Here is a 13,443-nt window from a genome sequence, read left to right as displayed (position 1 = left end):
CTCAGGGTGCAGGCATCATATAGTTCTGTATTTACAGTCACACTGACTGCAGCCATCAGACTCCCTCTGTTCCACTGCACACTATATGGCCGTGCCGTGTGGTAGGACTGCTGACCAATCACAGCACAGCTCCTTGCCTGAGCTGTGCTGTGAGCTCACACAAAGAAAACTAACGCTGATTGGCTGAATTGCAGCCAATCAGCGTTTACACTGCTGCCCAGGGCTTTGTGGAAGAGGAGCAGAGAGTGGCAGCACAGAGGAGACAGGTGACTGCGGGACGACTGTTGTGTGCTGTCTCCTCTCACACTCAGCCTCAGTCAGCTGTTCTGCTCACTGTGCTGGCTGAAGTGAGGGTGGGCACACACACACAGCTCTCAGTAATGGCAGCGGCAGCAGGTGATGTGAAGGGGCTGCACCTGCACTTCCCATCACCTGTGCAGTCTGCCAGCCGCTGCCGGCTATATAATAAAGTGCGCACTGCTGGGCCCACGCTATGAGCATGCAGGGCAGGCACAAATGAAGGAGGCAGGGGCTGGAGGCGGGGCCCACCGGAGGATTCTCCGGTGTCCCGGTGCCCCAGTCCGACGGTGACTTGAGTATAAGCCTAGGGTGGGAAATGCAGCAGCTACTGGTGAATTTCAAAAATAAAAATAGATACCAATAAAAGTAAAATTAATTGAGATTGGCTCCATATAAAAAAGTGCCACATATAATGCTCCATACAGTTCATTATGGCCCGATAAGATGCTCCATATAAAACTGTGCCACATATAATGCTCCATACAATTCATTATTGCCCCATAGATGCCCCATATAATATTCCATGAAGTTCATTATTGCCCCATAGATGCTCTATATAAAACTGTGCCACATATGATGCTCCATACAATTCATTATTGCCCCATAGATGCTCCATACAATTCATTATTGCCCCATAGATGCTCCATACAAAACTGTGCCACATTTAATGCTGCTGCAATAAAAAAAAAAAAAAAAGTGACATACTCACCTGTCTTGCTGCCCGCTGCTCCTCAGCGTCCCGTCTCTCCGCACTGACTGTTCAGGAAGAGGGCGGCGTGCACACCAATACGTCATCGCGCCCTCTGACCTGCACAGTCACTGCAAGAGGACAGGAAAACGGAGCGGCGCCCGGCGGGTGGAACGAGGGAAGGTAAATATGAAATACTTACCTGCTCCGGCGCGGTCCCTGGCTCCTTCTCCCGGACAGATGGTCTCCGGGCACGGCAGCTTCTAACTCTGTCAGCGGTCACTGGTACCGCTCATTACAGGAATGAATATGCGTCTCCACCCCTATTAAATTTACCTGTAATGTTTGCTGACTTTAATAATAACACCTCCAGTGGAACACCAGTTACAACTTCACTCAACAATACAATACACACATGCGTGTTTTCACATAAAGAGACAAAGAAAACACAGGGATTGTGAAAACAAAAGAATTTTTATTCACAAAAAAAAAAATTGTTTATTTGCCATTAATTTAACCAATAAATTACAATTGGGTTTAGGTTCGGGGTCTGTCCGATGGTGTGATATTGTGGACTTTGGGGGTGTCGAGCTGGGATGATTGGGTATGAGTCGGTGACGAAGGGGTTACAGGGGAAGGGTAATATTCTGACTGTGGACCGTAGGTTTGGGACTGCTGCTTGGCCTTGCTGTAAGCAGCCTGACAGGCCTCCATGACATTCAGCTGGAGTCCAAACGGCAGGTCCGACACGCCCCGCTCTATTGCGGAAAAAAAATGGTGCTGCGGTCTTTGAACTTCGGCTTCCAGGAGGTCAAGGCGTCTGTTGACTTCCTGGAAACGTGTGTGGATGTGGGTGAACATAATCTCCAGTCTTTCTCCAAGCATCCTCATCCCTTCCTGGAAGACCGAGCTTAAATGAATAACCTCGGGCATGACTGGTATCTCTTGCCCAGGAGGAATCAGTTGGTCATTGTCAATGCCTTCCTCACGTTGTGGAACCTATACATCAAAGAAACAGAAAAAAAAAAGCAAAAAATAAATTATAAGTCATATAGTTATACAAAACTTAAACCAAAATCAATTACCACTCTGATAATTAAAAGACTACTTACACCCCGTCTTTCCGCCTCAGGAACTTGACTCTGGGAAGATTCATTTCCGCTCGACTGCTCCTGCTCTTCCGCACTGAAAGGGTTCTGTAAAGAAAATACATGATTACCACATGTCGTATTGACAGTCAATACATACCAATCAGTATAGCAAATGTGATTACTTCATCAGTGTTATGTTCACTCTGGGAAACATTCAGGTCTTCACTGGAGGACATGTTGGAATAGCAGGCAGCAGTCAAGTGACACACTAGATAACGGAACAGATGAAAAAAATTGAACTTGTTAAAAGAGCCTACAACAATGTAGCCAAAGGAAAAAAAATAATAAAGGTCAAAATTAAAAACACAATGGATGCCAAGACTTACATTACAGGCAGCAGTCCAACAGCACCGAAGTCAAGCAGCACAGAACCGGGGCAGCAGCACAGAACCGGGACAGCAGCACAGAACCGGGACAGCAGCACAGAACCGGGACAGCAGCACAGAACCGGGACAGCAGCACAGAACCGGGACAGCAGCACAGAACCGGGACAGCAGCACAGCGCAGTCTACAAGGAACAGAAAGCAAAACATAAGACACAAGGTGACACAGAGTGTGACACTGGGCACAATGTAGAAAGATGCAGAAAGAATTGACATGGTCCTTTTTTTCCCGCAGCAAAATCCGCAGCGTGTGCACATACCCTTATACTTCCAGTATCTACACCCCCTTTTACAGCTGGGATTTGGGAGAGGCTGAAATTAGTCCCTGGACATGCTCAGTCTGAAGTACATGCGCATGTCCTTGTGCACAAATGCATTCCCATGGACATTAATGCGTTGTTTTGACGCACTCATCTGAATGCACATGCCTGAGTATATTTGACGGCTTAAAAAATGCAACATGTTGCATTCGGTGGGCACCTTGAAATGACACACGGGGACACATCCGCATACAAACTGATGCCAACGCATGTCCCTGCGTACACAATGCTAAATTGCTAAATATAGGTACGCAAGAGGCATGCGGATCATAGGAAAGGAATACGCAGGCCTATGCTGCGCTTAGAAACGCTAATGTGAAACCAGTCTAAGAAAAACAAAATGAAGACTTTGGAGTGGCCTAGTCAAAGTCCTGACCTTAAAGGGAACCTGTCACCTGAATTTGGCGGGACCAGTTTTGGGTCATATGGGCGGGGTTTTCGGGTGTTTGATTCACCCTTTCCTTACCCGCTGGCTGCATGCTGGCCGCAATATTGGATTGAAGTTCATTCTCTGTCCTCCGGAGTACACGCCAGCGCAAGGCAATATTGGATTGAAGTTCATTCTCTGTCCTCCGGAGTACACGCCAGCGCAAGGCATATTGCCTTGCGCTGGCGTGTACTCCGGAGGACAGAGAATGAACTTCAATCCAATATTGCCTTGCGCTGGCGTGTACTCCGGAGGACAGAGAATGAACTTCAATCCAATATTGCGGCCAGCATGCAGCCAGCGGGTAAGGAAAGGGTGAATCAAACACCCGAAAACCCCGCCCATATGACCCAAAACTGGTCCCGCCAAATTCAGGTGACAGGTTCCCTTTAATCCAACTGTGGCAAAACTTAAAGGGAACCTGTCACCACGTTTTTGGAAGATGGGATAAAAATAGCGTTAAATAGGGGCAGAGGTGGGCGTTACATTAGTGTGTGTGTTATGCGTTTATTACCCACCTAAGTTGCCGAAATAACTTTGCAAAGTCTCCGTTTTCGCCTGTCAATCAGGCTGGTCAGGTCGCATGGGCGTTGTCTTCCCCCAGATTTGGCGTAGTTTTCCGTTGGTGGCGTAGTGGTGTGCGCATGCCCAAAGTCCGGAATCCTCTTCCAGGGGATTTAAAATAGCGCGGTGTTCGTTATTGCATTGGTGATCGGTGGGCGCGGCCATCTTCCTTTGGCCGCGCGTGCGCAGAAGCGGCGCTCTGCTGACCGCGGCTTCAGGAAAATGGCCGCCGCGATATCCATCTGCGCACGCGCGGCATCCCGCGGCCATTTTCCTGAAGCCGCGGCCAGCAGAGCGCCGCTTCTGCGCACGCGCGGCCAAAGGAAGATGGCCGCGCCCACCGATCACCAATGCAATAACGAACACCGCGCTATTTTAAATCCCCTGGAAGAGGATTCCGGACTTTGGGCATGCGCACACCACTACGCCACCAACGGAAAACTACGCCAAATCTGGGTGAAGACACCACGCCCATGTGACCTGACCAGCCTGATTGACAGGCGAAAACGGAGACTTTGCAAAGTTATTTCGGCAACTTAGGTGGGTAATAAACGCATAACACACACACTAATGTAACGCCCACCTCTGCCCCTATTTAACGCTATTTTTATCCCATCTTCCAAAAACGTGGTGACAGGTTCCCTTTAAAAAGACGGTTAATGCTTGGAAACCTTCCAATGTAGCTGAATTGCAACAATTCTGAAAAGATGAGTGGCCAAAATTCCTCCAGAGTTGTAAAAGACTCCTTGCCAGTTACCACAAACACTTGATTGCAGTTGTTGCTGCTAAGGGTGGCTGAACCAGTTATTAGGCTTAGGGGGCAGTCACTTTTTCACACGGGGCCCTGTAGATTTGGGTTTCTTTTTTCCCTTAATAAAAGGCCTTCATTAAAAAAACTGCATTTTCTGTTTGTGTTATTTTCGTCTAATAAATAAACTTGTTTGGTGATGTGGAACATTTAAATGTGACAAACATGCATAAGAATAGGAAATCAGGAAGGGGGAAGCACTTTCACACAACAATATATTCTCGTACACAACACATACAATGGCGGATATTGCATATTTTCTTTTACACAGGACATACAATGGCAGATATCACATTCTCCAGTACACAGGACATAATGACTGATTATTATTTATTTACATAGCACCATTCCCACTCGAGCGTGGGAAAATATTCTGAAAAGTTCCCACGCTCGAGTTCATCCAGTAGAGGGCGCATCACCGCGACTCGAGGTAACTACAGTACATTCCCCTGCATTCCATTCATTGACCAAGTTTTACAGGCAGGAGCACAGTTACATTAGCACAGCTCCTGGGTGAAAAATGATTTAACCCCTTCAGATGGATTTACAGCGTGGGATAAGATTGAATGACGGAAGGTATGGGATATTGTTGTTTGTTTTTTTAACTTTATTTCAGGTGACATGGGTCTTCAGGTGGATTAAGAGTATAATAAAATATTAAAACACCATGTGTCTTTATTTCATTAAAATACTTTTTAATAATGTGTGTGTGTTTTATTAACCATTTCGTACTATAGGATTAATAATGGATAGGTGTCATAATTGACACCTCTTCCTTATTAACCTGGCTTAACCCCTTCACCCCCAAGGGTGGTTTGCACGTTAATGACTGGGCCAATTATTACAATTCTGACCACTGTCCCTTTATGAGGCTATAACTCTGGAACGCTTTGACGGATCTTGGCGATTCTGACATTGTTTTCTTGTGACATATTGTGCTTCATGTTAGTCGTGAAATTTATTCGATATAACTTGCGTTTATTTGTGAAAAAAAATGGAAATTTGGCGACATTTTGAAAATTTCGCAATTTTCCAACTTTGAATTTTTATGCCCTTAAATCACAGACATATGTCACGCAAAATACTTAATAAGTAACATTTCCCACATGTTTACTTTACATCAGCACAATTTTGGAACCAAAATTTTTTTTTGTTAGGGAGTTAAGGGTTAAAAGTTAAACAGAAATTTCTCATTTTTACAACACCATTTTTTTTTTAGGGACCACATCTCATTTGAAGTCATTTTGAGGGGTCTATATGATAGAAAATAACCAAGTGTGACACCATTCTAAAAACTGCACCCCTCAAGGTGCTCAAAACCACATTCAAGAAGTTTATTAACCCTTCAGGTGTTTCACAGGAATTTTTGGAATGTTTAAATAAAAATGAACATTTAACTTTTTTTTCACACAAAATTTATTTCAGCTCCAATTTGTTTTATTTTACCAAGGGTAACAGGAAAAAATGGACCCCCAAAGTTGATGTGCCTAAACATTGAAACCCCCTACAAGTGACACCATTTTGGAAAGTAGACCCCCTAAAGAACTTATCTAGATGTGTGGTGAGCACTTTGACCCACCAAGTGCTTCACAGAAGTTTATAATGCAGAGCCGTAAAAATAAAAAATCATATTTTTTCACAAAAATGATCTTTTCGCCCCCAATTTTTTATTTTCCCAAGGGTAAGAGAAGAAATTGGACACCAAAAAATGTTGTGCAATTTGTCCTGAGTACGCTGATACCCCATATGTGGGTGTAAACCATTGTTTGGGCGAATGGCAGAGCTTGGAAGGGAAGGAGCGCCATTTGACTTTTCAATGCAAAATTGACTGGAATTGAGATGGGACGCCATGATGGGTTTGGAGAGCCCCTGATGTGCCTAAACATTGAAACCCCCTACAAGTGACACCATTTTGGAAAGTAGACCCCCTAAGGAACTTATCTAGATGTGTTTTGAGAGCTTTGAACCCCCAAGTGTTTCACTACAGTTTACACCGCAGAGCCGTGAAAATAAAAAATCTTTTTAGCCCCCCAAATGTTTATTTTCCCAAGGATAACAAGAGAACTTGGACACCAGAAGTTGTTGTCCAATTTGTCCTGAGTACGCTGATACCCCATATGTTGGGGTAAACCCCTTTTTGGGCGCACGGGAGAGAGCGGAAGGGAAGGAGCACTGTTTTACTTTTTCAACGCAGAATTGGCTGGAATTGAGATCGGATGCCATGTCGCGTTTGGAGAGCCCCTGATGTGCCTGAACAGTGGAAACTCCCCAATTCTACCTGAAACCCTAATCCAAACACACCCCTAACCCTAATCCCAACGGTAACCCTAACCACACCCCTAGCCCTGACACACCCATAATTCTAATCCCAACCGTAAATGTAATCCTAACCCTAACTTTAGCCCCAACCCTAACCCTAACTTTAGCCCTAGCCCTAATGGGAAAATGGAAATAAATACATTTTTTTAATTTTATTATTTTTCCCTAACTAAGGGGGTGATGAAGCGGGGTTTGACTTACTTTTATAGCGTTTTTTATATCGGATTTTTATGATTGGCAGCCGTCACACACTAAAAGACGCTTTTTATAGCAAGAAAGTTTTTGCGTCTCCACATTTTGAGACCTATAATTTTTCCATATTTTGGTCCACAGAGTCATGTGAGGTCTTGTTTTTTGCGGGACGAGTTGATGTTTTTATTGATAACATTTTCGGACACGTGACAGTTTTTGATCACTTTTTATTCCGATTTTTGTGAGGCAGAATGACCAAAAACCAGCTATTCATGAATTTCTTTTGGGAGACGCATTTATACCGTTCCACGTTTGGTAAAATTGATAAAGCAGTTTTATTCTTCGGGTCAGTACGATTACAGCGATCTCATTTATATATTTTTTTTATGTTTTGGCGCTTTTATACGATAAAAACTATTTTATAGAAAAAATAATTATTTTGGTATCGCTTTATTCTCAGGACTATAACTTGTTTATTTTTTTGCTGATGATGCTGTATGGCTGCTCGTTTTTTGCGGGACAAGATGACGTTTTCAGCGGTACCATGGATATTTATTTCCGTCTTTTTGATCGCGTGTTATTCCACTTTTTGTTCGGCGGTATGGTAATAAAGCGTTGTTTTTTGCCTCTTTTTTTTCTTACGGTGTTTACTGAAGGGGTTAATTAGCGGGGCAGTTTTATAGATTGGGTCGTTACAGATGCGGCGATACTAAATATATGTATTTTTATTGTTTGTTTTTTTATTTAGATAAAGAAATGTATTTATGGGAATAATATTTGTTTTTTTTATTTATTTATTTAGGAATTTTTTTTTTTTTTTTCCACACATGTGGAAATTTTTTTTTTTTTACTTTGTCCCGGGGGGGGACATCACAGACCGATGATCTGACAGTGTGCACAGCACTCTGTCAGATCACCGATCTCACTTAGAGTGCTGCAGGCTTACCAGCGTCTGCTCTGAGCAGGCGCTGGTAAGCCACCTCCCTCCCTGCAGGACCCGGATGCCGCGGCCATCTTGGATCCGGGACCTGCGGTGGGGAGGGAGGTAGGAGACCCTCGGAGCAACGCGATCACATCGCGTTGCTCCGGGGGATCTCAGGGAAGCCCTCAGGGAAGCCCGCAGGGAGCCCCCTCCCTGCGCGATGCTTCCCTATACCGCCGGTACACTGCGATGTTTGATCGCGGTGTGCCAGGGGTTAATGTGCCGGGGGCGGTCCGTGACCGCTCCTGGCACATAGTGCCGGATGTCAGCTGCGATATGCAGCGCGGCTGATCGCATGACGTACTATCCCATCGGTGGTCATACGGGTCCACCCCACCTCGACGGGATAGTACGCCAAATGTCGGGAAGGGGTTAATGTCACCTTACAATAGCAAGGTGACATTAACCCTCCATTACCTCATATCCCACTGCTACAGGGGAGTGGGAAGAGAGAGGCCAAGTGCCAGAATAGGCGCATCTTCCAGATGTGCCTTTTCTGGGTGGTTGGGGGCAGATGTTTTTAGCCGGGGGGGGGGGGCAATAGCCATGGTGCCTCTCTAGGCTATTAATATCTGCCCTCAGTCACTGGTTTTACCCACTCTGGCGGAGAAAATTGCGCGGGAGCCCACGCCAAATTTTTCCGGGATTTAATCCTTTAATTTAACAGCTAGAGCCACCAAAGTTTACACAAAGACACTTCTTTTCTTACATTAGTAAAGAGGAATATGTAATAAAAGAAGGGATACAAGATGGTTTACTCTATGTAAACCATGTCTCATATCCTGTCAGGTTTGTGAAGGAGATAGGAAAAGCCAGCAATTGAATTACCGGCTTTTCTGCTATCTAGCGCTGAATTAAATATATATGTGTCTCTCTGACAATATATATATATTATATATACACACACACACACACACACGTCACACTGCTGGTCCGTGTGTAATCCGTAATTTTCTCGCCCCCATAGACTTTCATTGGCGGATTTTTTGCGCAATACGTTGACAAGCGCAGCATGCTGCAATTTTCTACGCCCATAACATACCGTATATTAAGGATGCGTAATATACGGCAGATAGGAGCTGGGCCATAGAGAATCATTGGGCCGTGTGCAATACGTATTTTCTGCGCTCATACGTCCGTAAAACTCTCTAGTGTGACGCCGGCCTTAGAAGTATGAAATGGATACACTGGAGAATTGGGAGCCAATGAAGGGATTTACCAAGGGGAGAGGAGTAGTGAGGAGAGATGTGGATTAGTCGGGCAGCAGAGTTATGGACGGACTGGAGAGAGGTGCGAGAGTGTTAGAAGGTAGGCCACAGAGGAGGATGTTGCAGTAGTCGATGAGGAGAGTGTGCACACGCATTTTAGCAGATTGAGGGTTGAGTAAAGGAAAAATTCTGGAAATATTTTTGAGCTGGAGAGAAATCGGATGTGCGGTTTGAAGGACAGAGCAGAGTCGAGGGTTAGTGATGGCGTCATTTATTGTGATAAATCAACATAATGAGTTCATCACACATCCTCCTGTACACGGGGCACACAATGGCTGACATCACACATCCTCCCGTACACGGGGCACACAATAATAATCTTTATATAGCGCTAACATACTCCGCAGAGCTTTACAGTTTGCACACATTATCGTCGCTGTTCCTGTTGGGGCTCAATCTACATTCCCTATCAGTATGTCTTTGGAATGTGGAAGGAAACCGGAGTGCCCGGAGGAAACCCACGCAAACACGGGGAGAACATACAAACTCCTTGCAGATGTCGTCCAAGGTGGGATTAGAACCCAGGACTCCAGCGCTGCAAGGCTGCTGTGCTATCCACTGCGCCACCGTGCTGTCCAATGGCCGACATCACACATCCTCCCATACACGGGGCACACAATGGCTGACATCTCACATCCTCCCATACACGGGGCACACAATGGCTGACATCACACATCCTCCCATACACGGGGCACACAATGGCTGACATCACACATCCTCCCATACACGGGGCACACAATGGCTGACATCACACATCCTCCCATACACGGTGCACACAATGGCTGACATCACACATCCTCCCATACACGGGGCACACAATGGCTGACATCACACATCCTCCCATACACGGGGCACACAATGGCTGACATCACACATCCTCCCATACACGGTGCACACAATGGCTGACATCACACATCCTCCCATACACGGGGCACACAATGGCTGACATCACACATCCTCCCATACACGGGGCACACAATGGCCGACATCACACATCCTCCCATACACGGGGCACACAATGGCTGACATCACACATCCTCCCATACACGGTGCACACAATGGCCGACATCACACATCCTCCCGCACACGGGGCACACAATGGCTGACATCACACATCCTCCCCTACACAGGGGAACACAATGGCTGACATCACACATCCTCCCATACACAATGGCTGACATCACACATCCTCCCTTACACGGGGCACACAATGGCTGACATCACACATCCTCCCATACACAATGGCTGACATCACACATCCTCCCTTACACGGGGCACACAATGGCTGACATCACACATCCTCCCCTACACGGGGGAACACAATGGCCGACATCACACATCCTCCCATACACGGGGCACACAATGGCTGACATCACACATCCTCCCATACACGGGGCACACAATGGCTGACATCACACATCCTCCCGTACACGGGGCACACAATGGCTGACATCACACATCCTCCCATACACGGGGCACACAATGGCCGACATCACACATCCTCTCGTACACGGGGCACACAATGGCCGACATCACACATCCTCCATCACACGGTGCACACAATGGCCGACATCACACATCCTCCATCACACGGTGCACACAATGGCTGACATCACACATCCTCTCGTACACGGGGCACACAATGGCCGACATCACACATCCTCTCGTACACGGGGCACACAATGGCCGACATCACACATCCTCTCGTACACGGGGCACACAATGGCCGACATCACACATCCTCCCATACACGGGGCACACAATGGCTGACATCACACATCCTCCCATACACGGGGCACACAATGGCTGACATCACACATCCTCCCCTACACACTGCACACCATGGTTGACATCACACATCCTCCATCACACATCCTCCCATACACGGGGCACACAATGGCTGACATCACACATCCTCCCATACACGGGGCACACAATGGCTGACATCACACATCCTCCCATACACGGGGCACACAATGGCCGACATCACACATCCTCCCATACACGGGGCACACAATGGCCGACATCACACATCCTCCCATACACGGGGCACACAATGGCTGACATCACACATCCTCCATCACACATCCTCTCGTACACGGGGCACACAATGGCTGACATCACACATCCTCCATCACACATCCTCTCGTACACGGGGCACACTATGGCTGACATCACACATCCTCCCATACACGGGGCACACAATGGCTGACATCACACATCCTCCATCACACATCCTCTCGTACACGGGGCACACAATGGCCGACATCACACATCCTCCATCACACATCCTCTCGTACACGGGGCACACAATGGCCGACATCACACATCCTCCCATACACGGGGCACACAATGGCCGACATCACACATCCTCCCATACACGCTGCACACCATGGCTGACATCACACATCCTCCATCACACATCCTCCCATACACGGGGCACACAATGGCTGACATCACACATCCTCCCCTACACGCTGCACACCATGGCTGACATCACACATCCTCCATCACACATCCTCCCATACACGGGGCACACAATGGCCGACATCACACATCCTCCCATACACGGGGCACACAATGGCTGACATCACACATCCTCCATCACACATCCTCCCATACACGGGGCACACAATGGCTAACATCACACATCCTCCCCTACACGCTGCACACAATGGCTGACATCACACATCCTCCCATACACGGGGCACACAATGGCTGACATCACACATCCTCCCATACACGGGGCACACAATGGCTAACATCACACATCCTCCCCTACACGCTGCACACCATGGCCGACATCACACATCCTCCATCACACATCCTCTCGTACATGGGGCACACAATGGCCGACATCACACATCCTCCCATACACGGGGCACACAATGGCTGACATCACACATCCTCCCCTACACGCTGCACACCATGGCTGACATCACACATCCTCCATCACACATCCTCCCATACACGGGGCACACAATGGCCGACATCACACATCCTCCCATACACGCTGCACACCATGGCTGACATCACACATCCTCCATCACACATCCTCCCCTACACGCTGCACACAATGGCCGACATCACACATCCTCCCATACACGGGGCACACAATGGCTGACATCACACATCCTCCATCACACATCCTCCCATACACGGGGCACACAATGGCTGACATCACACATCCTCCATCACACATCCTCTCGTACACGGGGCACACAATGGCTGACATCACACATCCTCTCGTACACGGGGCACACAATGGCTGACATCACACATCCTCCCATACACGGGGCACACAATGGCTGACATCACACATCCTCTCGTACACGGGGCACACAATGGCTGACATCACACATCCTCCCATACACGGGGCACACAATGGCCGACATCACACATCCTCCCCTACACGGGGCACACAATGGCTGACATCACACATCCTCCAGCACACTGTGCACACAATGGCTGACATCACACATCCTCCAGCACACGGTGCACACAATGGCTGACATCACACATCCTCCAGCACACGGTGCACACAATGGCTGACATCACACATCCTCCATCACACATCCTCCCCTACACGCTGCACACAATGGCTGGGAGCGGAGGACGCTGCAGCCAAAATGACTGTGTGTCACCTAATGTGATGTCAGCCTGCCTGGAAGGGGCAGAGCCATGTTCCCCGTCTGCGTGTGGCTGCAGCTCCCCCTCCCCGCAGAACAATGAGATCACCACTGACTGTGCGCCATACCTGGGGACGAACCAATGTTACAACTATGAAGGGGAATCCAGGTCTGTGTACAGTACACGGAATACACTGCGCGTCCTCTCCTCCCCCTCTACGGGTTGTTCATCCAGGCTCCCAAACGGAAGAGGAATTACCTCCCGCCTTTCTATAGCAGCACGTCACCATGGTAGTGACGTCACGGGCCACGCTGACGTCAACTGAAGGCCTACCGGACGTCGTACAAGGTGCACCCCCTGCGCGGATGAGGGCGCTGTGTCCCGCCTGGACTCGGCCCCGCTGGGTTTGGC

At 47.8% G+C, this 13,443-nt stretch overlaps 1 protein-coding gene across 5 annotated transcripts; it reads right to left on the bottom strand.

Moving 5' to 3' along the window:
* Positions 1-1,443: 1,443 nt before the first annotated feature.
* LOC143816897 (uncharacterized) lies at positions 1,444-13,430 on the bottom strand. Of its 5 annotated transcripts, none has more exons than XM_077297852.1 (5): positions 13,291-13,430; positions 2,466-2,647; positions 2,262-2,347; positions 2,101-2,184; positions 1,444-1,987 (listed from the first exon to the last, which is right to left on the bottom strand). In XM_077297852.1, the coding sequence occupies exons 3-5, from the start codon at positions 2,313-2,315 to the stop codon at positions 1,526-1,528; spliced, it is 600 nt and encodes a 199-aa protein (XP_077153967.1). In that variant the 5' UTR covers positions 2,316-2,347; positions 2,466-2,647; positions 13,291-13,430; the 3' UTR covers positions 1,444-1,525. The 5 variants fall into 5 exon arrangements, with proteins under 5 accessions (XP_077153967.1, XP_077153964.1, XP_077153966.1 ...); XM_077297849.1 differs by having other exon boundaries at positions 13,160-13,297; XM_077297851.1 differs by having other exon boundaries at positions 13,172-13,292.
* Positions 13,431-13,443: the final 13 nt, after the last annotated feature.

Source organism: Ranitomeya variabilis, chromosome 3, assembly GCF_051348905.1.
Source record: "Ranitomeya variabilis isolate aRanVar5 chromosome 3, aRanVar5.hap1, whole genome shotgun sequence".
Classification (NCBI taxonomy): Eukaryota; Metazoa; Chordata; class Amphibia; order Anura; family Dendrobatidae; genus Ranitomeya; species Ranitomeya variabilis.
The sequence above is the reverse complement of the archived record's forward strand: the minus strand, read 5'-3'. Positions and strand labels throughout refer to the sequence as shown.

Coding starts and splice junctions, on each gene's coding strand:
- LOC143816897 (XM_077297852.1), bottom strand. CDS start 2,315: ATGTCCTCCAGTGAAGACCTGAATGTTTCCCAGAGTGAACATAACACT. Junction 2,185..2,261: donor GTGAACATAACACTGATGAA/GTAATCACATTT, acceptor TTTTCTTTACAG/AACCCTTTCAGTGCGGAAGA. Junction 1,988..2,100: donor CTGAGGCGGAAAGACGGGGT/GTAAGTAGTCTT, acceptor TTTGATGTATAG/GTTCCACAACGTGAGGAAGG.